The sequence below is a fragment of the Sus scrofa genome, chromosome X, assembly GCF_000003025.6.
Source record: "Sus scrofa isolate TJ Tabasco breed Duroc chromosome X, Sscrofa11.1, whole genome shotgun sequence".
NCBI classification, from domain to species: Eukaryota; Metazoa; Chordata; class Mammalia; order Artiodactyla; family Suidae; genus Sus; species Sus scrofa.
The window spans coordinates 106,605,758-106,628,601 of NC_010461.5; the positions used below are offsets into that span (position 1 = coordinate 106,605,758).

General features: G+C 55.7%; 2 protein-coding genes across 14 annotated transcripts in view; one reads left to right on the forward strand and one right to left on the reverse strand.

Annotated features, from left to right (window-relative positions):
• Nucleotides 1-7,373, forward strand: part of BCORL1 (BCL6 corepressor like 1) — a 65,377-nt gene extending 58,004 nt beyond the window's left edge. For all 9 annotated transcript variants that reach the window (XM_021080547.1, XM_013986422.2, XM_021080543.1 and 6 more), the window contains 3 exons: nt 573-650; nt 1,731-1,884; nt 5,312-7,373. In XM_021080547.1, coding sequence (XP_020936206.1) covers nt 573-650; nt 1,731-1,884; nt 5,312-5,594 — 515 coding nt within the window. In that variant the 3' untranslated portion in view covers nt 5,595-7,373. The remainder of the gene's footprint in view (nt 1-572; nt 651-1,730; nt 1,885-5,311) is intronic.
• Nucleotides 11,990-22,844, reverse strand: part of ELF4 (E74 like ETS transcription factor 4) — a 43,594-nt gene continuing 32,739 nt past the window's right edge. For 4 of the 5 annotated variants that reach the window (XM_003135369.4, XM_005673902.3, XM_005673900.3 and 1 more), the window contains 5 exons: nt 20,590-20,781; nt 19,732-19,815; nt 19,464-19,656; nt 18,110-18,490; nt 11,990-16,837 (listed from right to left, as the gene is read on the reverse strand). In XM_003135369.4, coding sequence (XP_003135417.1) covers nt 16,036-16,837; nt 18,110-18,490; nt 19,464-19,656; nt 19,732-19,815; nt 20,590-20,781 — 1,652 coding nt within the window. In that variant the 3' untranslated portion in view covers nt 11,990-16,035. Of the gene's footprint in view, nt 16,838-18,109; nt 18,491-19,463; nt 19,657-19,731; nt 19,816-20,589; nt 21,244-22,844 lie in introns of all 5 variants that reach the window. The other variant, XM_021080548.1, reaches the window with a different exon arrangement.

Here is a 22,844-nt window from a genome sequence, read left to right on the forward strand (position 1 = left end):
GAATTGGTAGGATCGTGACCTGATAGATGAGCAGCGGGGAGTTAAAAGCCGGGGCTAGGTCTAGGCTTCTGCTTGCAGATAATTCCCTACATCATTTCAGGCGGAGGTCCCAGGCCTGCAGGCCTTTGGGCTGATGGGTTAGCTAGCAGAGCAGGCTGGCTGGGGCCTGCGGGGATGGAGGGCGCATGTGTCGCTTCTCCCTCCAGCTGTCGACATGCAGGAATGTGGACACAGCGTTGCCAGTTCTCCTGGTTTTCTTTTTTCGAGAAAAGTCAGAGATCCAAAATTTTCAGTGAAATCTCTGCATTTTAAAATGTTAGAAGTTAATGAAATTGCAGGGGTGTAAAGCACTGGACCCAAACCCCGGCGGCCAGCGGGCTGAGTCTGGCCGGTGGCTTCTGTTTGTACCCTCTGCCGGAGCAGGACGCGGATCTCTCCCGGCTTGCTCCCGGCCCCTCCTCTGGTCCTTCCTTTCCTTCTCGCACTGGCCTAGCCCTGTGCGCATACCCCTTGCTTCTGGATTCCTCCTGCAGCCTACCTCCTTTTCTCACTGCCCTCTCTTCTTTCTCCAGATCACCTCTCGGATCTTCAGGGCCGCGCAGAGGGTGACCCTGGCGTATCCTGGGACTTCTACAGCAGTTCCGTGTTGGGTAAGCTTCAGGCGGGATTCTTCCCACCCTTGTCCGGGGCTCAGAGGTGTGGAATCCGACCTGGGTTTCGCTCATTCTTCTCAAAGACACTTGTGACGCTGGGGAGGCAGCCCTTCTTCGCCTGTTAGTAGCTTAAGACCCTCAGCCCAGACTAGCCCTTGCCTCCCTCAGACTTAGAACTCCTGGCCTAAACCAGGGGATGCCACTGGTACAAAACCCTCTAAAAAATGGGTTTTTTTTTGTTTGTTTGTTTGTTTGTTTTTAGCCCTCTACCGCTCCCCACTCTGGGTATTTTAAAAATTCTCTCTTTTTCAAGCTCCCTCTCTCTTCCCTTGTTCCCTTGTCCTACCCCTGCCAGAAGCCCGTATGTGCATTGTCACTGTTTTGGGTTTTGCTGACACTCCCAAGGGACCTAGGCCCTCATCTGGCAGCTACCGTTCCCTCCCTGCCCGGCCCCGAAGATGCATTCAGAGTCTCTGAGCTGGCTGCTGTCTCCCGAGCCTTTAGCTTCTGGCCTGAGGAAGAGCAGCGAGCCTTTATCTGTGGCCGCCATCCAGCATTCACCCACAGGGCCAGGGCTGCAGGTCAGGGGATGTGCCCACTCCTTAGCTTGGGGAAGCCAGAGCCAGAGAAGGATGGGGTGGAAGGCAATGGGCCACACCTGAACAGTGGCGGCGGCAGGGAGCAGGCTGAGAGCCCCCCCTCCCCCGACTCCTGGGGATCCTAGCAGGCAGTTTGGTGGCTTGGGAAGGCTGCAGTTTGAAGAGCAAGGGTTTTCCCTTGCCTTTGACTGCGGATGGCATCTTCAGGCTTGTCCCTGCAACAGTTGGGCAGCGCATCCTTCCCACCAGCTTGCTTTTTTCCAGTTGAAAGGTGGCCACAAAGTCCTACCTCCTGGGGCTAGAACTTTTATGCGCCCGCCCAAGGACGTGAGCCATGGGGTCAGAGACACTTGGCCCTGACCAGGGGTCTGGTGGTCTGTCTCCTAATCACCCTGCGTTCCACCCCTTTATCTTGTTGGAGCATTTCTTTTCTTCAGTTTCGTGTGCGTAGCCCATTCCCTGTTTGATGTCTTTACAGAGGAAAAAGACGGATTTGCCTGTGACCTCCTGCAGAATCCTCCCGGGAGCTCTGATCACGAAGGAGATGATGTGGAAGAGGATGATTTTATGTTTGAGCTCTCAGACAAGCCTCTTCTCCCTTGCTACAACCTCCAAGTGTCCGTGTCCCGCGGGTAAGTGTCTGAGAGATCCATGGGGACCGAGCGCTAGGATCCTGGCAACCCTGGCGGGCCGCTCTGGGAAGGGCGGCGTTCTCCTGAAGGAAGGCGAGACCTGGAGAACACATGCTAGAGCACGGGACAGATCACACCTGAGCAAGTCCAGCCGGACCTTCCAGCCCAGATGAGATATGTTCAGAATAGAGGCCGTAAGCTCTAGGGACACCAGCTATGTATATTTTCCAAAACCCAGACCTAGATTCACTCTCTGAAGGATGTTTGTGCTGTTCCTGGGTGAAAGAGATGTTCCGGGAGATATTTGGGCTGGTGAACTGTTAGAATCTCTGGAACATTTCTGTGGTTTCTGGGGACAGCCAGACAGAATATTTGAAACTGAGAGTCTTGGAAAAGCCGGGACATATGGTAGCCATAGCTATGGGGCCACCGGGGTCCTTAAGTAATCCACAGGCTGCTCTCTCTGCCTTAATGTTGGCGAGGTGTTGGCATTGGTGCTGTCCTCTCTGATGACTGCGTATTTTAGCGAGGATCAACCGTTTTCGGAGACTGGAATATCCTTGATACTTAGCATTAGATCTAGGACCCAACTGAACCTTTATTTGATAGTTCAGAAGGGAGGTCGGCGGCCTGCAGCGCCATGGCCGTGCTGGTTAGGAGGATGCAGGATACACTGGCCTTTCGTTCTTGGCCTCCATCATTAAGTGTCCTCTTCTTGGTGTCTTCACATAGTTCAAATACCTTTGCAAACACCTGTAAGGATACTTTTTCCTCTGATACCTATTTTTAAAATATCAGACCTAATTTTTTTTTTTTTTTTTGTCTTTTTGCCATTTCTTGGGCCGCTCCTGCGGCATTAGGAGGTTCCCAGGCTAGGAGTCCAATCGGAGCTGTAGCCGCCGGCCTACGCCAGAGCCACAGCAACACTAGATCCGAGCTGCGTCTGCGACCTACACCACAGCTCACGGCAGCACCGGATCCTTAACCCACTGAGCCAGGGATCGAACCCTCAACCTCATGGTTCCTAGCCGGATTTGTTAACCACTGCGCCACGATGGGAACTCTCAGACCTAATTTTTTTATAATGAAAGCACATGAAGTGCACATGCTAGAGGGCTGGCCAGTGGATTAAGGACCCTTTGAGCGAGCCCCTCCGTTGATTGCTCTGACCACTAGACCATAGTTTCTCAGCATCCCTTCCGTCCAGGCCTGATAAGAATAAAAATAGCCTATATGATGACACCAGTAGGGATCAAGTTTCAGGGGCTTTTGGTCCTTATTCTTCCGGGCATAAGCTGATCCCCGAGGGCAGGACTGGGCCTTTGGGATATAGTATTGCACAGTTAATTAATTCCTCCAAAGTATTCAGCACCTCCTTCTCTGAAACAGGATCTTGGGCCCCAGGCCGTAAAAGGACCAGGGTAGTGTGCTTTAGGTGTGGACAGAACACCGGGCAATTCAGCAAGCCGGGTGGCAGGCAGGTTTTTGGTTGAGAGCTTGGTACCAGCAAAGCTGGTTTTCCTGGTGGTATTCCTCCAGCGCCTCTTCCAAATCTGCCCTTCTCTACAGCTGCAGCACAAGGTGAAAATGTATGATCTTGAAGAAGGGGGGGGGGGCGTGTAGAATGGTGACTCTGAGGCCCTGTGGGGTTCAGAAGTACCTTCTGAATCATCAAAGCAAGACTGAATTCTCAACAGTAGTGTTCATGTTCCCCATAGGGTATTTTTCCCTCTATTCTTTGAAGGCGACGTTCAAGTATCCGGTACCTATATTCCCTTTCTCTTAACCCTGATCGTGTGTGACCACAGAGGTTATTGTCATTTGGAAGAAATGATGCATTTTAGGGACAAGGACTGTGGGCCTGCGTAGACGTTCTAGGTGCTGTGCAGAACATTCAGTTCCAGAAACATGTCTTAAGTAGTTGTACCCGGTCAAACTCAGCCCTAGAACACAGTTCTGGCCTTCAGAGACTCTCCAGTCTTGTGGAAGAGACAGACGAGAATACTATTAACTCTAATAAAAGACCAAATATCCTAAGTATATTTATTATTGTAAGAAACTCAAACAGTTCAGAAGGGTGTCGAGTTCCAGTCCACTCCAAGTCCTCGTTCCTGCGCCACAGAGAGAACCACAGTTTACATTTCCTTTATATTCTTTCCAAAATGGGCTCCGTTATAGGTACTGGGACGGGGGTCCAAACCGAGTGCCATGAGACCATGGAGATGTGATGAGCAACCAGTTACATCTGGGGAAGGCTTTACACAGTCTGTCCTGGGCCAGCGAGGAGAGGAGGATGCAGGGTGTGGCATGAGCAAAGACCCTGAGACATTCAAGTTCAGAAAGCCCGGAAGGCAGGACTGGTCCTTTTTCAAATGGCTGGCCCTCAGTGGGATGGGGGATACAGAATGTGTGTGTGTTGGGGGGGGGCGATTGGGTGGAGGTTGGGCTGAAGGGGTTGAATGGGGTCAGGTTTGGAAGGTCTTCCATGATAATCATGCCTTAGAGTTGGAAGGGGTTTTTGCTGGAGGTACTGGGGATCCATTGAAAGTGGTTTAGGGAGCGAGTGAAAAGGTCCGATTTTCTTTTTAGAAAACAAAGAGTCATAGAGGACCCATTGAGTGGTGGGGTGCAGAAGAGTGACTCTTGGCAGTGGGAAACTAGTTAGGGGGCTGATGCAACATGGTCCAGGCCAAAAGTGGCAAAGGCTGGAAGTGAGACAGTGGAACGGTGACGAGGGACAGCCCTGGAAACAGGGCCCGCTAACGTGGGGCTGCAGCCTGCCTGCCTGCCTGGTTTAGTCAAAGCAAGCATGCGGCCGGTGCCGGACTCGCGGCCCCCCTCCCAGCTGTCCCCAGGCTGCCGCCCAGTCGGGTGTGCTCAGCAAAGTCAGACTGACTGGCTGTAACGTGAGCTCTGGCCCTGCAGAAACCATGGTGCTGCCGCCGCCGCCGTGGAAGAAAAAAACTTGTCTAATGCATTCCAGAGCCAAAGAGAAATGCCTTTTGGATTACCCGCAGTTTAGGCCTTTCTCCACGGCTCCCCCTCTGCTGGAGAAGATCTTGGAGAACAAGGAGGAAGGGAAAGCAGGCGTGAGAGCAGGAAAGGGAAACCGGACAGAGTGGGGGGCGCTGGGGGAAGAACGGGTCCCAGCAGGTGGTAAATGCCAGGTCACGGGTGCAGGCAAGGCCTGGGGAAGCCTGCTCAGAGTTTGAGGTCCGGGAAGGCTCGTTGCCCTCCTGCTCCCACGTTTTGGAAGAGGTCGATCACGGGTTGAGTGCCCACCACTTAGCAGAAAGCTGGGCCTGCCCACGCCGGGGACACGAGGACGTTTCCGCCACGCCCGAGGAGCCTGGGGCTGAGGGGAGGGCAGCCAGGCGGCAGGCGTGCCCTCGGCCGCTCCCCTGACTCCCAGGCTTGCCTTTTCCAGGCCCTGCAACTGGTTTCTCTTTACCGACGTCCTGAAGAGGCTGAAGCTTTCCTCCAGGATCTTTCAGGCTCGGTTCCCGCACTTTGAAATCGCCACCCTGCCCAAGGCCGAGTTCTGCCGGCAGGTGGCCTCCAGTCAGCTGCTGACTCCTGCCGAGAGGCCTGGAGGCCTGGACGCCACCTCCGCCCTGGGCTCCTCTGAGACTGTGGAGCTGGTGCGGTACGAGGCGGAGCTGCTTCGCCTCCTAGGGTCGGAGGTGGAGTTCCAGCCCTGGAACAGTTGACCGGGAAAAACGCCCCCCCCTTCTGTCTCCTCCCAAGTTCACCCCTCCCCCACCTCCCGTGTCTCTCCCCACCGAGCACCGGACTGCAGACTGAGGCAATAACACGGACCAACAAGAAGCCGCCTTATCAATGCCAGCATGCCAGCAGTAGTGACTGGATTCTGGATTTTTTTTTTTTTTTTTTTTTTTTTTTTTTTTGGTTACAGTTAGTTCTCATCTCCCTGTCATCGTCATTGTTGTCGTGGTTGGTGATGGGGGTGGAAAGTTGAACTCTGCGTCTGAGGACAAGAGGTCCCAGGGGTGGTGGGAGGTGGCGCCAGGGTCCCTTGGACTGGCTTCCTTGTGTGTGACCGAGATCAAACCTGGGCCCTGGGTGGCTGCAGCCTCTCTCGAGAAATGAAAAAAGCCCAAATCTCTGAGCGCCCCCTCCGTTCCCCTGTGTTCTTCTGTCTTCCATAGTATTTATTTTATTAGTATTTAATTTGTATTGTTTCATTGGTTTCTGATAAGTCTGTATCACTGTGACGATTTGAGACAACTCGTTGTATTGAGGGACTTTCCTCACCTCCTTTCTTTGTCTTTCTTGATGAAGCTCTGAGGCCGTGTCCCCTCCCTCTGAAAACCTTCCTCCCAGGTTTTTTCCCACCGCTGGGGAGGGCCGGGCGGGCTCGGGGGGCCATCGACTCGTGACCGGTGAAGGCGGCTGGCGCTGGTGCAGGGCTAGGGGCTTGGGGGTAAATCCTGAGGCTTTGGTGCTCACCCCTCCCCCAGTTTATTCTCCTCTCAAGCCCCTGCCCTTCGCAGCAGCCCTGCTGTCTGTCGCAGGTTAGTGTTTACTGGGGAGGGAAGGGCGGTGGGGCTAAGGGGTTAAAGAGTTACTCTAACGAGGAGGGTCGAGAGTGGGTCGCCCCCTCCTCGCTGTCCTCACTGCCCTCCTCGGAGCGCACAATATGGGTTTGTTCCCACAGCTTTCACCCCTGCTCCCCCGGCGACCCCACCCCATCCCGCCCCACCCCGCCCTGGATCCTGAGCCTCTGAGCACCCCGCCCTCGTCCCCCTCTCTCCCCCTCACTGCACCCCTTTCGTCTCTCGCCTTTCTCCCTCTGCTCCCCATTCTCCTTTGGAATCTGCAGAGGGCTCTGGGATTGCCTGCCAGATGCGGAAACCCAGGCCGCGGCTATTTCCTAGGCAAGTGCGCGCAGGAGACTGGCATCCAGCCGGCTCCACGCCTGCCTGGGGACCCGGGGCCTAGTGCGTGTCCCCACCAGGCCTCCCTTCCAGGCTGGGTTTGTCCCTGGAGAGAGTGGGAGAGAGGCCGGGGCTCCGGCTGCTTCCCCCCAGCCCCCTCTGTGGCCGTGTCTTTCCCACTCTTGTTCTTATTTTTCTACCAATTGCTATTTTTCCGAACAATCCTTGTAGAGAGTATGTACCATGCAAAGGCGGGAGGGCCTCCCTATGGCCGGCTCTGGTTGGAGATGGTACAGTTTTATTGTACAGGTGCTAAAACAACAACAACAAAAGAAGAAAATGGAAAAAAAAAAAAGATTAAAAAAAAGGCAAAAAAAAAAAAAAAAAAAAAGCCAGTTTGAGGATGGGACAATCTGTTCTCTGGAGACTCCTGACCCTGCAGGAGCATTGGTGGTTATTTTCTTTGTATTGTGTTTGTTCTTTGTTCCCAGGGGGAGGTTCTAGGCCCCCTTCTGTAGGACTGCTCCCCACCCCCACCATACTGCCCAGTTGGTTTTGAACAGTTGTTCTCCCTTTTTAAAAAAAAAAAAATATATATATATATATAAAGTTGAGGGGTTTTTTTGGGTTTTAATTTTTTGATTTTGTTGGGGTTCATGGTATTGTGTGGTTTCTTTTATGTTTGCCTTTACTTTTTGCATTTGGGTGTGTATTTTGGCTGCCCTTTGTTTCGTTTTGAGCAACTGGCTGTGGAGTCGTCTAAAACACTTGCATACTGAAAAACCTGTGTCAGGGCCTCTGTCTCCGGTCTCTTTTCTGTCCTCCCCACATGCACGGGCTTTTCCGTGGTTCAAGAAGACGGCATCCCCACGAAATCAGTGCCGAAAGCCCCAATCCTGCTTTGCAGTTTGGGGGCCTTCTGGGCATAGCCAATGTGGACAAGGTCAAGGGGCCAGTGAACATCTAGGTCACTGGGGTAACATCTAGAAGGAAAAGGAAAGGCAGGGGCAAGTCCTGGGTCCGGGCTAGTGAGGAGAAATGAGTGCTTGCCACTGAACACGCACACAGATTCCTCTTTGGCCCCAGGAGCAGCAGGATCGCAGGGAGGGGCCCTCTGAGGCGGCTGCTGCGACGGATGATCCATCGTATTCAGGCTGCGGCCTGCAGCAGCTTGACATGCGATCTTGGCTCCCAGACCTAGGACTGGCACTGGACCTGGGCTGCAGCGGTGAAAGTGCCGAATCCTAACCAGAACCCGAGCCTCCACAGGGACAGCACAGGATCCTTAATCCCCCTAGCCCACTAGGGAACTCCTGAATGTTCCTTTTTAATTCAAAGGAATCACCTGCCTGCTGGTGCTCTTTCTTGCCCTGGGCCACCTGTGTCAGCAGCTGACTTCATGGTCTTGTCATTGCTCTCGCTGTCTAACCAGTGTCCCCTGCTGCTCACCTGTGGTTCTGCTTTCCTAAGTAAGACCCAGCTCCTGTGGAGGCAAGACGCCCATCCTGGATTTCACAACTTTTCTCCTTACTTCCAAAAGACAGGGCTAGAAGCTATAATTCCTTCTGAGTACTGGCACCTGAACAAGCCTGTTACTGTTTTGAGGGGAAGGAGAGGTTTGCAGGCCTGGGAGGAGGCCCTTTTAAGCTCCGTTCATAGGGCCTCTCACTGCGGCTGGGCTGGGCCTCCGGAGAGCACTGTCAGCTTACAGGCCCGGGGTCGGGGGTGGGAGGCGTGTCTGGCCAATGGGAGGCCAGCCAGCCCTCGGAGTGAACTGCGCGCTGCTCTCTTTGCTCAAACCCCAGGAGCGGGCTTCGACCCTGGTCTTTCTGCTCAGATGGAGGAGCAGCATTAAATCTCCCTGTTGGCCTTCGCTTCTCCACTTTCTGATCCCGAGGCCTTGGGTCCCCGAACACACCTGAGGCCATGTGGTGAGTGCGAGGATCCGGCTGGGCCCAGGATACTGTGGGAGCTCAGAGGAATGCGCAAGGGCCCCAGGGTGGTTGGAAGTGATGCCTAGTTGACAAGTAGGAAAATGGGAATTGGGAGGGGCAGGGAAGAATCTTCGAACTAAGCGGACATCTGAGCACGGGCTGGGAGATAAAGAGGAGGGTCGTGTGTACAAGAAACTGCAACCCACTTCAGTGTCATGGCAGCTTGAAGGGACAAATGGGGAAGGAGGGTGTAGGAGCCCTACCGGCTGTGCCAAGGAGCATGGCTTTGACCTTTGCCTTGAACGATGGGGAACTATGGGAACTCTTGAAACTGGGTAGTGACAGAGGCTTTTTTTTTTTTTTTGGTCTCCTTAGGGTCACTCTCGCGGCATATGGAGGTTCCCAGGCTAGGGGTCTAATTGGAGCTGTAGCTGCCGGCCTACACCACAGCCACAGCAACGCTGGACCCTTAACCCACTGAGTGAGGCCAGAATGGAACCTCCTGTCCTCATGAATGCTAGTTGGGTTCGTTAACCGCTGAGCCATGACGGGAACTCCAAGGCTTTTTTGACTTTACTACATTGGTAAAAATGTGTTGGAGGTAGGACAGGCAGAGGGAGGGGAAAGGGCGATTGCTTGAGATTCAGAAGGAAGGATGATGAGTGAGTGGTGGGGGTACTATAAAGATTTCCATTTAGGGCAGGAGGGAGATGCTGTGGGCAAAATCAGAATGACCCCAAAGGACCAGGAAATGGTCCTTTGGGAACCCATGGACAGCCTTGGGGGCTTGGGTTTGGGTGTGAGGGTACACACACCCCTTTATTTCTCTGGAGAAAGTGAGTTAAAAGTGGAACCAGGAGTTCCCGCTGTGGCTCGCTCAGCGGTTAACGAACCCGACTAGCATCCATGAGGACAGGAGGTTCCATCCGTGGCCTCGCTCAGTGGGTTGGGGATCTCGAGTTGCTGTGGCTGTGGTGCAGGCCGGCGGCTACAGCTCCGATTGGACCCCTAGCCTGGGAACCTCCATATGCTGAGGGTGCGGCCCTAAAAAGACAAAAAGACCAAAAACAAAAGTGGAACCAGACAGCAGTTTCTTGTCTCTCGCTTTCAGATTCCTTTCCCCTCACCTCTGGAGTCCTTTCACTACCCTTCTCCCAGAGTGGAAAGATCAAAGTAGGAGGTTTGGACTGTGAATCCCATAAAGCAGGAGGTAAATCAGCATCCCTGGTCCACACTGGGGTGAGGATGCTGGCCTCTTACTAAATGAGCTGATCCTTTCAGTACAGCCTGGGGGAAAGGGCCTGCCCACCGCTTAACACCCAGGCTGACCTCAGGTGAGCGAGAACCTAATCTTTTGGACCTAAATGGGGCTCAATTTACGGACGACACAGGAGAATCACATTGAGTAAACACGGCTGTTTAGCCGGAGTTAGTTCCTCCTACATGCTGAAGTCACGAGCCGAGTTAATGATGGCCTTACCAGAATGTTCCTCTTTGGGGCGCAGGGTTGAAAGGGAGGCCCTGCTCAAGTCTCACTCTCCCTGAGAAAGGGCCATTCCTCCGCTCTCCCTGCATCGCCGTTTAGGTCGGGGTGGTGAATTGGGCGGTAAACTCCTGTCGGTTCCGTATTCTAACCTATGAGGGTCCCGCCCCTGCTGAGACGTGTGTGCGTGTGTGTTTGGGGTGGGGGGGGATGGAGTCGGCCCCGAGGACTGCCTGCTTAGCTGCCAGGAGGAGGCGCCAAGTGCTCGGGCCTTCTGGACCCCGCAGCGGGGCGGGCCGGACTCCACGTGTTCCTCTAGACTACAGCTTTCCACGGCCGGCAAGGGGCGCTGGCCAGACGCAGCGTTGTGCAGCTGGGCTCGGATGTCACCCCGTCCGCATGCCGGCCCCCCAGGAGCCCGGGCTCGTGCCGCGGGCGGCCGCAGCCATCCGCGGGCAAACGGCTGTCGCCGGCGCCCGGATCGCTGATTTCACGGTTGAAAGCGGCGCCGCGTGAAAGTATAGCTACAAGCAGGCCGCAGTGGGGAGGTGGGCCAGGCCAGGCGCCCGGCGGCACGGGGCGGTGGCCGGGGCTCACTCGCACAGCCAGGACAAGAGCGGCTGCCGGCGCTGAAGGCTAGGCCAGCCGCGTGCTCACCTGCTAGTCCGGGAGGCGGGGGGACGGGGGGGGGCGGTGAAGGGGGCGGGGCCAGGGCGCGGCCGGCCAATGGGGAGAGGGCATTCAAAGGACTGCTAAATCCCCCCCCCCGGAAAGTGGAGGGGGCGGGGGCCCTGGGGAAAGTTCCAAGATCTCGAGCGAAGAAAGGCCTTGGTTGAGGGCTCACGGTCAGGACAGAGGGACGGGAAGATGTCGGCTTCGGCTGTCTCTCTCTGGAGCGGCAGGCCCCGCCCTGGCCACCTCTCCCTTCCCCGGCTCCGCCAGGCCGCCCGGCCGCCCGCCCGCCCGCCTTCGCTGGCTCCACAGCGCCACCTGCTGGACACGGGCCCCCAGCCTGGCGTGCCAAGGCGGCGGCTGTTGCTGCGACCCACCGCCTTGGCCTCCCAAGCCTGGGAGCGGCCCAGAGGGCAAAGAGCTCACTCACCTCAGATCCAGCGGCCTTTGAGCCGGAGACACTTGCCTCTTTAAAAATACATGATCGGGGAGTTCCCGTTGTGGCGCAGTGGTTAACGAATCCGACTAGGAACCAGGAGGTTGCGGGTTCGGTCCCTGCCCTTGCTCAGTGGGTTAACGATCTGGCGTTGCCGGGAGCTGTGGTGTAGGTTGCAGACGCGGCTCGGATCCCGTGTTGCTGTGGCTCTGGCGTAGGCCGGTGGCTATAGCTCCGATTCAACCCCTAGCCTGGGAACCTCCATAGGAGCAGCCCAAGAAATAGCAAACAAAACAAAACAAAACATGGTCGGGTCTGAAAGACTAATAATATTTCTTGCCCCGCCCCTTCCACCGGACCTGACATTTCTACCACTCGGTTCCACCCAAAGATGAGGCCATAGTGATGTCCCAGGAAGGGGTCATCAGCAAAAGGCAGGAGTTCAGAGTCCCTCGAGGCACCTGGTGACAGCAAGTCACTGCAGGAAGCAGCCTTGCGTTCCTTGTGTACCCTGGTGTCCTGGGGTGGCCACAGACATGGGGAAAGGAGGCAGCTGCCCATAGCGCTGTAAGAGGGGTCAGCAGCGGTGGTGGCCCCCAAGAACGGGCTGTCCTTCTCCCTCCCCTCTTGTCTGCCTTAGTATAGGGCTGAAATCCTCACGATTAGAAACAGGACTCATTCATTCTTTCCATAAACATTTATTGAGCACCTACTGTGTGCCAGGCACTGTGCTAGGCGCTGGGGATACATCAGTGACTAACACACAGTCCCTGTCCTTGAGGAGCTCACAGTCTATTGGAGGGAAAACATACATAAACACATAGCTAAGGAGCTACTGTGTGCTAAGTGCTACAATAAGAGGTATATACAAAGTGCTGTGGGAGCCCAGAGGAGCGAGTAATGCACTGGCTGCTGGGAGTGAGGAGCAAGTCTCTTGACTCCATTAAACTAAACCATTGCAAAGGCAGGGATGTCGTTGCCACATGACCCTGGTTGAAATGAACCTGTCTCCTGAGGCTCTCCTCTAGCCCTCTCCCATAACTATATCAGCACAGGTTAATCAGATTAGCTAATTTAACACTTTGAGGAGGAAAGAAACTGGACAGGGAAGTTTCTTTAGGGACAGGGGATGTTCAAAGTAGTAACGACTCTTGAGTGCTAAGGCTGGGGGTGGGGTGGGGTGGGGGTTCCAGAGGGCACTGGGCCAGGGAGGGCAGACCCTGGGCAGTGGAGCACCTGCGGTGAGTGCCTGTGCAGAGGGGAGGTCGGAGGTCACCTACCTCAAACTTTGGTCCCCATCTCTCACCAGCTCAATCAGCGACTGTTCACTGATGCTCACTAGATACTTCGTAGTGTGCCCTGCTCTGTGGGTGACATAGTCCCCCGCCCCTCAGAAGGCATCACACTAATTGGGGAGACTAAATAGGTCCAGGTTGTTGAAGATCGATGTGACAGTTTGTGATTATCATAGAGGAGATGTCACAGGCTGCTCTCCATCAGTTGCCAAAAGAGCGGCAATTGCAACCCATTTAAAATGAACTCGCTTGAGGATAGGCTGGTCTGGGGAGGCAGCTTCCATCAACTGAACCCTGAAGGATGCATACAATTTAACTGGTACAGCAGGGTGGGAAGAACACTCTGGCTGAGCAGAACCAAGTAAAGCAAAAGCACAGAAGTGGAAACTCCAGCAGAGGCACGTGCAAAGGCCAGTGCGTCCGTCCGTTTGACTGGAGCAGTACGCGGGGTGGAAGCACAATGTAAGACCCCTGTGGAAGTCAGTTAGGACTTGCTAGTAGAGGGCCTGGCCGGGAGGTCCAAGACTTGGGACCTCGTCTGAAGACAGAGCTGAGGCTAAGCGCAAAATACTCTGGAACAACTGCCCTGAGCCCTCAAGGGCTCCCCCACCCCTCCTCCGGAACCCCTGGACTGCTTCATGACTCAGAAGAGAAAGGGTTAATGCCCAGCTGCTAAAAACAGATCGGAGGTTAAGTTTTTTGAGCATCACGCCTACATGTAAGGCAGTGACGAGCCCCTGGAAGCTTTTTGGCAGAGGAAGAACAGAATCCTGGCCCTAGCAGATTGGAGGGGGTGAGAACGGGTCCCACCCGGGGGGCTGCCGTGTCCAGGGAGGGAGATAAGCTCTGGGTAAGTTGGAGCCAGGCTGGAGGCTCTGGGAATGTAGAGGAAAAGCTTGAGAGACACGGCAAACCCCGCTGGACTTCAGGAGATGGGGAGGGGACAGGGTCAAGTGAACGCAGCCATCAGATGGCCCTCAAATGTTGAGCTTAGAGGGTCAGGAAACTGGTGGCACCATTAAGAGAAATAGGCACGTCATGACGGCCTTTTCGTTTGGAAAGGTGTGTGTGTGTAGGACTTTCAAAATTCATTTTCAATAGCGGGTCAGTCTCTGAGGGACTGACAGGAGTCTAGGTAGAAAATCCAGCAGATCACTGGAAATGGGAGCCAGAAGCCGAGGGGAAAGTGGGGGCCGGAGCTCTAGATTGCAAACCCAACCCCAAAGCACCTCACTGGAGCCAGGAGGACGGATGAGGCCCTTGGGGGCACCCACACCTCAAGCCGTAGATGCGGAGCCAGCAGGCGCACAGACAGAGGGCGGTGGCGGTGGCAGAGGAAGGGGCTGAGCCCAGCCATTGTGGGAGGGGGTAGGAAGTAGTGTCAAGTGCCGTGAGGGCTCGCAGGAGCCAAGGACTGTGACGAAGACCTTCGATGTCACTGCAGGGGTATCAGTGACCTTCAGATGATGAATTCTGTGGGGTTGGGGAGAGGGGGCCCCCTAACCCATGAGGCAAAATCCATTAAACATTTTTAAACATAAAAAAAAAGGTTAAACATGTTTTAACCTTTGTGCAAAAAAACCTTTTAAGATGACCCTTTCTCGAGATGCTTTACTTTCCACCACCAGGAAACTGTCATAATAAATTGATTTTATTAGAAAAAGGCACGTTAATGCCAAGTGCTGGAGATGTGTAATAAATACACTTGTACAACAATACATGGTTCCCTCTTGGGGGAGAAGAGGGAGAACGAGAAGAAGTAAGAGAGGACGATGCCGGGCTTGGCAGTGACGGGGAGGAGAGAGAGAAGGGCGACCGGGGAGGTAGTTAGGTCAAGTGGCTGGTTTTGTGCCGAGGACACAGAGGTCCCGAGGCACGGATTCACATTAACCAAATTCACCAGGTAATACCACTGTTTCTGACATGTTAGGGCTCTTAGCCTTACTCCCGAACTGGGTGGGGAGAGAGGAAAGGGAATTCACAGAAGAGAGAAGGGAGGGGCTCAGGGCCCTAGGCCCGGGGTTGACTAAGTGAGAATTGGCTTTAAAAAGAAAAAGAGAGAATTGGCTGATCCCTTCTCAGAAAGAGCAAAGACGGCAGGAAGAAGCCATGGAGAGACAGATCGGAAGGACGGGGGGGGGGGGGGGGGGGGGGTGCGCGCGCCTCGGCTGCCTGCCGCCTTCGCGGCGGAGGAACCAGGGTGAGCCGGGGAGCTGGCGCTTGGGGGCGACGGCCCCGCTGGAGGCATCTGCCGTGGCCATCGCGGGAGGGGCCGGGTGGGCAGGCCGCCGGGGGACCAGGACGCGGGCTGAGCGGCAAGTAGGCAGGAGCAGGAACGGAGGCGGACCCGAGGCACATCGCTAGGATGAGCCCCAGCACGCCTGGGGATAACAGGGGTGAAATTAATCAAGAGAGAAGCCAGGATCTGGGGTGCAGGCCAGGGCGCCCATGAAGGCTGGTATTACAGCCCATGCATCAATGAATGGAGCCCTTCTGCCCCTGGGGACTTTGTGGCTGGCTCTGACTGTGAGGGGCGCTTCGGAAAGGTATTCTGGGGAGATCAAGGTTCCGGCCCGCTGGCAAATGCCTGCAGGGCCAAGAGGCTGGGGGCGGGGGGGAAGACTTCATCTAACCTGGTGGGGAGGGGGCTGCTCCCCAGGGCAGAATTCCTTCCCTCTCTTCATGGTTTGATCTCAGTCGGCCCTCTCCTTGTCCCCAAGAACTGCGTCTTTCCCAACACACATGCTCACTGACTCACTTGTCCCCTGGACCTGCCCCAGCTCTGTGACATCTCTCCAGATTTGGGGGCTCAAACCTGCACCCCGTAGTCTCAGAACAACCGAATCTTGGTTTGTACAAAGGGAATGAAAGAACGCTTTCCCTTAAAACAGCAAAGTCCCCATCTCTGTGGCTGAGCCACAGAGGGACACATACCCTTGAAGACCTCACAGCTACACCCCCGTTCTCACCAAAGAAACGGAGATACAGACCCACGAGTACACCCAAATACGTACAGAGATATTCACAGGCGGGCTAGTAACTACTGTGTGGAGGGAGCGAAGATGGTGACATCCAGCCAGGCCAAAAGACTCCTCTCAAAGCCCCGACCCCAGCCCTGGTCACAAACGTCTCGACAGGTTTGCCCTCCATCACCAAGTCAGCCCATCACCCCGACAAGAGCGTATGCCCTATTGCTCTTGAAAGCCATGGTCTGATGCCAGGGATGTTCCAACTGGGCCTGTCTTGGCTATAGTGACACCAGGCGGGGCTGGGGCACTGGGGGCGGGGGGGTGGGGGGGTGCTGGTGTGTGGACAACCCACTGAAATGTAAGGGCAGGTGTGCTACTTAAGTCAGTCTCTCTTAGAGGAAGTCCGGGTACAAACGCTGTTCAATTTTGCCTGGGGGCTCACACTTCCCTCCCCACCCCGCCCTTCATATGTCATGGGGCTCCATCTTAATGAGGGAAGTAGGGTTGAACGGAGAGAAGGGGGCTGGGGTTGGGGATCTGGTCAGCAGGCTCCCAGATGTGGCCACACTAGGCTCAGCCATAAACAGGGACCCTGAGCCTGAGGAGAGCTCAAGTTCAGCCACCGGGGTCAGCCCAACAGTGGGGTGGCTGGGAGGAGAGAGAGTCTGGTTTCCCAGAAGGCTCGGATTGTGGGAACCCCTGGAAACTACCTGGGTTGGAAGTGGCTGAAGGTGAGCCTGATCCCTCAGGAGCTCCCTCAGGGTCTCTTCAGGAACCAGCAGCCCCTCCATGGGGGCCCCAGTCATCACGCCCTGCACATACGAGGAGGGCCTCAGCGGCCCTTCCTTGACCCCAGGGGCGGCTGTGGCACCGGAAGTCCTGATGAAGGCTGCAATGACAGTCCCGGGGGGCTGAGAGCTGGGCCCCGCTGGGCCAGCCCCTGTGACCGACGGTGGTGCTGGGTTGTTCGGACGGTTGGTCCCAGCCAGAAGTTGGGGGAGGCCGCTGAGGATCAGCGGTGCCCCTGGCGCTGCCACTTGGTTCTCTTGGAAGCTGGTATTCAGGGGGAAGGAGGCCTGCAAAGTGAAGGTGTCCTTGAAGGTCGAAGCGGGTGGAACGCTCTGGAGAACGAGCTGGGTGGAAGCAGTAGTACTGGCGGGAGGCCCGTTGGTCAGCACTGTGGTCAGCGGGATTGTCTGCAGGGTCAAGGCCGAGCCCGACCCGACAGGGGCCACTCCCAGGTGGATGTTGCTGGGCACCGAAGTGCTGAGGAGAAACAGAAAGCAGATTTGGTTCAGGTGGGAGGCTGGGCTGGAGGGCACAGGGGGGACGGAGGCGAAAGTGGTTTTTTCTAGATGGTCCTTTCAGCTACTCTTTCTTGAGCACTCAGTATGCAGGCCAGGGATCATTCTAATTCAAAACAAAACACAAAACTGGAGTTCCCATTGTGGCTCAGTGGAAACAAACCCAACCAGTCTCCATGAGGATGCAGGTTCCATCCCTGGCCTCCTTGCTCAGTGGGTTAAGGATCCAGCGTTGCTGTGAGCTGTGGTGTAGGTGCAGACTTGGCTTGGATCTGGCATGGCTGTGGCTGTGGCGTAGGCCGGCAGCTGCAGCTTGGATTCGATCCCTAGCCTGGGAACCTCCATGTGCCTCAGGTGCAGCCCAAAAAAGCAATAATATAAAATAAATTTCTCGCCACACTTGCAGCATGTGGAAGTTCCCAGGCCAGGGATGGAACCCAGGCTGCAGCTGCAGTCTGCACCACTGCTGCGGCAACACTGGATCCTTAACCGGCTGTGCCACAAGGGAACTTCTGAGGAAGGATCATTCTAAATGGTTGGCATGCAAGGTTTCACTTAATCTTCCAATCAGACCACGAGTTGAATGATAAGATCAACAATCTGATTCTACTGCTTGAGGAAACAGGCACAGAGAGGTTAGGCAACTTGCCCTAAGACCACACAGCTAGTAACAGGGACACAAATGGGCTTCCTGACTCCAGAGCTCGTGATCATCACCGCTCCACTCTACTGCCTTCCCTCCTCAGAAGAGCATCCCCATGGCCCACACCAGTGCGGTAACAGGTACACACATATGAACAGACAAAGCCCAAACTTCTCAGGGAAAACCGGAAGCACCTTCGTGTGGACAAGAAGCAATGGGAGCTTTCCGGGCGGGCTTGGAGGCCGGCATCTCCGTAACGTTCTCTGTTGCCTCTTTTCTGGAGTGGAGGAGGCGTGGCGGGATGGCCTAGGGGCGGAGGCTCCTGGGGGAGCACTCTGGGGTCACAGGAACAGCCCCAGCTGGTGATAGAAGCCCCCCTGGTCAAGTAAGTGCTGGCTTGGCCATCACTTTGGTGTGTGAGCGCGGGCAAGTCACTTTTCCTCGTTTAACCCACAAGTGTCCCACTGGTTTCCTGGGGATGGTGCGAGGGTCCCAGGAGACTGGAGACACTGCAGAGCTTTGCAAGCAGCTGAAACCGCCTCCCATCACGAGCTACTACGGGAAGACTCGCCACGACTTGGGCGCCCTCACCTCACAGCTTTGGTGAGCTTGGCCTGGCTCTCTGGCGGAGAGACAAGCACGGTAGAGGTAGTGGGCATCTCCTCGTCTGGGGACGGTCCCGATTCCAGGCTGGCGGATGGCTGCAGGCCGACGTGCTGCTGCACCTTTGGCTTTTCCCACGAGGTGCCGCCCTTACCCGGCGGGGCAGCCCGGGAGGAGACCCTGGCGCTAGCTCTCCGGGTGCTGCCAGCAGAGGACGTGGAGGGGGTGGAGGCCTGAGGGGAGGCGGCTGTAACTTCGCTTCTCTCGTCCTCGTCTTCAATCACCACCAGGTCCTTGGGCATCTCCTTAAACTGGTACACCAGCCTCTGACCTTCCACTTTGGCAAGGATGCCTCTTTGGTAGTAATATCTGCGGCACACAGGGCAGAGAGGAGGCAGTGAGCCGGGGACACACCGTGCCTCTGGGGCAGGGCACGCCCGAGGCCAGCGCTGGGGGAGTCAGACAGGAGCCCAAGGGCCAGGGAGTTGGTAGGGCCAACTCTTTTTTTTTTCTTTTTCCTTTTAGGGCCACACCCACGGCATATGGAGGTTCCCAGGTTAGGGGTCCAATCAGAGCTGTAGCCACCGGCCTATGCCAGAGCCACAGCAATGCCAGATCCAAGCCGCGTCTGTGACCTACACCACAGCTCACGGCAACGCCGGATCCTCAACCCACGGAGCGAGACCAGGGATCGAACCCGAGTCCTCATGGATACTAGTCGGGTTTGTTAACTGCTGAGCCACACTGGGAACCCCAGGTAGGGCCAGCTCTTGAACTTGGAAGTCTTTTATGAAATTTCTGCCATCTCTCCCTGGTGACTCAGAGGGTCCCAAAAATGTGATTTCAAGTGCCAACCTCCATCCTGCTTCGGAGCAGAGGACAGGGGTGCGTGAAGGATGGGAGGGGTGGGTGAGGGGGGTTCGGCGGTCCCCTAGCCTGAGAGACCAACTGTGGGCAAGCCAGGCCCACTTCCTGGGCCCCTGGCTTGCAGCATGTGAAGAAAGCCTTTCTTGGGGATGGGAGGCCCTCAAATTCTCTTTCCCATCTAAAGAGAGAGAAAGAGAGGACAGAAATGCAGGAGGAAGGGGCTGTTCCTCCCAGACGGGCCCTGGGAAATGGGGTGGCAGGGCAAGCAAGCTGGAAAGTCACAGCAATTCCCGCCTCAGAAGGGCAGCTCGGGGACCCACGCCAGAGGAGCGAGGTATTTACATGTAACCCAGACAGAGCCCAGCGCTTTCAGGGAAAAGTGGAGGCCCCTTAGCGAGAGGACTCCTGGGACCGAGGGAGGAGCTCGGTGACTCTTCAGGGCCGGACTCGGTGCCCCCGCCCCCATAGCTCCTACCTTAGCGCCCGCCCCATTGTCTCGTAGTTCATGTCAGGCTTGTTCTTCTGCTTCCCCCACAGCTTGGACACGGCTTTGGAATCCACTAGCTTGAAGATGCCTTTCTCTCTCTGGGTCCACTTGATGTACTTGGGGCAGGTGTTCCTATCTTGCAGAAGGGCGAGGAGGAACTCCCATAGGTAGATGGTGCTGCCTGCAGAGTGGCGGGCGGTGAGCAGGCGGCCCGGCCCCCGGCTCCTTTCCCACCTCACCTGCTTCCCAGCCGTACCTTTGCCGTCCTTGGACTTCTTCCGTATGGGGATGCTGGGGTCGGTGACGGGTGAGGTACTGCGGTTGCCCTTGGTCTTCCGGACTGTGGGGGGAAGGGGAGAGCGGCATGCGGCTGGGCCCGGGGAGTGAGGCCGGGCAAGCTCCCAGGAGCTCACCAAGTTGGGCGCCACGAGGCAGGCGGGGAGGAGCCGGGGTCGCTCTCCACAGGCACAGCCCTCGGGTACCTGCACCTGCCCAATGGCCTGCCCTCACTTTCAGGCCCCAAAGGTAAAGCAGAGCACGGCTGCGACGATGTGGGGCAAGGGACCTCTTGCCAATGAGCCACCTTTAGAGGAACGGAGTGCGCCTTGCCTAATTTTTGAAACAAAAAGGCAGCCTCGAGGTGCGACCGTGGTGCAGATCAGTGTGGCACTGGGCTTTGGTTGCCACACTGACACGGCAGTGCCACCAGCCATCGCCTGAGTAAATCAGTGACGCCGGGGCTTGGGAAAGCCCGAAGTCCTGTCCCACACACCGCCTCAGCTCCCCGAGCGCCGAGAAGGAAGATCAGTGCACAGTATGAGGCAGAGGCCCCCGGGCCGATCCCTGGTGTCTGAACACCCAGCATGGGGTTCGACCCACTGGGATCAGTGGCCTTTCTACAAGAGTCGACGCATCTGCTGGCCAGGTGGGAGTGGCCTGGGAAAGGCCAGGCTTTGAGCGGGCCACCTGATGAGGCCCAGCTTTGCCAAAGGGAGGACTTCCCGCCCATCGCTGCCACACCAGACTGCCTCCTGTTCCAGTGTCTCTGAACCTTCCCACACTCAGCCCCCGCCTCCCGCCCACCCCTTGAAGAAACTCTCCCTCTCTTTCTTACTCCTCTTCTTCGATTTTCCAGTCTTCTTGGCACTGTCTTCTCTGGGGACCTTCTCCTTCAGACAGTGCTCCTCCTGGTCACCAGTGTCACCAGCCCTGTTCAGGGCGTCGGGCTCAGAGACAGGAAACAGGTAGTTGGGCAGCGTGACGGCTGGAGCGGGCTCTGGGTCTGGAAGCATTTCGGAGGTGCTGACTGCAAGAAGAAAGGCCTGAGGTGGCGGGGCCCAGAGCACGGGGGGAGCATGGTCTCCCGGTGCTCCAGACAGCGGTGGGCTCCGGGGGAGGCCGAGGCGCCATTGCCCACAGCCCCAGACACAGGATACACCTGAAAATGCCTCGTGTGTCTCACAACACGCGCAGAGGAAACATCTGCAGAGCTGTGGGCATGAGCTGGCGCCAATCACGGCGGCCACATGTATGTATAACCCACGGCTGGTGGTGGGGAGGTCCCAGCCCCAGGGAAAGGGGCCACCTTGATTGAGTCATTCACTCATTTTACAACTGGAAGGCCCTTTGATAGCACTTAGGCCAAATCCTCTGCTTTCCTGATGAAGAAACTGAGACCCAGAGATGGCAGGACGTGTACCCAAGGTCACACAGCAAGTTGGTCACAATGCCTGGTGCATATAGACATTCAGTAGATATTTGTTGAGTCCTGAATGATGACAAAGTTGGGATTAGGAATGAGGATTCTGAACGTGCAGCTTCAGGGCTTTCTTTCCCCACCTCTGGAGTCACGGCAGGTGCCTGGGGGAGGAGCCTGCCTTGGGGGCCTTCGGAGGAGGTAGCCAACCTCCAAGAACAGGGAAGGGATGGGGAGGCTCCAAGTCTGGCCCATTTCTAAATGAACCACACCCTGCAGTCTTCCTGGGAGCTCAGCAAGAGAGTGTGTGTGTGGGGGGTCTGAAGTTACCCTGCCCAATAGTATTCAGCCTTGAAAAGAAAGGAAATTCTGGAGTTCCCATGTGACTCAATGGGTTAAGGATCTGGCATTGTCACTGCAGTGGCTTAGGTCACTGCTAAGACACAGGTTTAACCCTAGGCCCAGGAACTTCCACGTGCTGTGGGTGCAGGAAAAAAAAAAAAAAAAAAGAGTTCCCGTCGTGGCTCAGTGGAAATGAATCTGACTAGCATCCATGAGGACACAGGTTCAATCCCTGGCCTCAATTAGTGGGTTAAGGGTCCGGTGTTGCCATGAGCTGTGGTGTAGGTCACAGACGCGGCTCAGATCTGGTATTGCTGTGACTGTGGTGTAGGCCGGTGGCTACAGCTCTGATTCAACCTCCAGCCTGGAAACTTCCATATGCCACAGGTGCGCCCCTAAAAAGACAGAAAAAAAAAATAGAAATTCTGGAGTTCCTGTCGTGGCGCAGTGGTTAACGAATCCGACTAGGAACCATGAGGTTGCAGGTTCAATCCCTGGCCTTGCTCAGTGGGTTAAGGATCCGGCGTTGCCGTGAGCTGTTGTGTAGGTTGCAGACGCAGCTTGGATCCCGAATTGCTGTGGCTCTGGTGTAGGCCGGTGGCTACAGCTCCGATTCAACCCCTAGCCTGGGAACCTCCATATGCCACGGGAGCGGCCCAAGAAATGGCAAAAAGACAAAAAGAAAAAAAAAATTCTGACACATGCTACACATGGACGGACCTCGAGGACATGATGTTAAGTGAAATAAGCTAGTCCTCAAAAAACAAGTACTGTATGATTCTACTTATCTGAGGTCCCTGGAGGAGTCCAAGTCATTGAGTCACTGGGACAGAAAGTAGCGTGGTGGTTGCCAGGGGCTGAGGGGAGGGGGAAACGGGGAGTGAGTGTTTAACGGGGACAGCGCTTCAGTTGCGCAAGATGCTAACAGTTCTGAGGGGATGGCAGGGATGCACAGCATAACAAATGTATTTAATACCACGGAACTGTACACGGACAAATGGATAAGCTGATCCACTTTATGCTAGGTGCCTTTTACTGGAATCTAAAAATTGGAAAAAAATGGAGTTCCCGTTGTGGCTCAGCAGGTTACGAATCTGACTAGGAATCATGAGGATGCAGGTTCTATCCTTGGCCTCGCTCAGTGGGTTAAGGGTCCAGCGTGGCTGTGGCTGTGGTATAGGACGGCAGCTACATCTCTGACTTGACTCCTAGCCTGGCAACCTCCATATGCCGCGGGTGGGGCCCTAAAAAGACAAAAACAAATCAATAAATAAAATTGGAAAAAGAAACGCACCTTGGCCACCTTCTCCTTGTCCCCGGTGCCCTCCTGC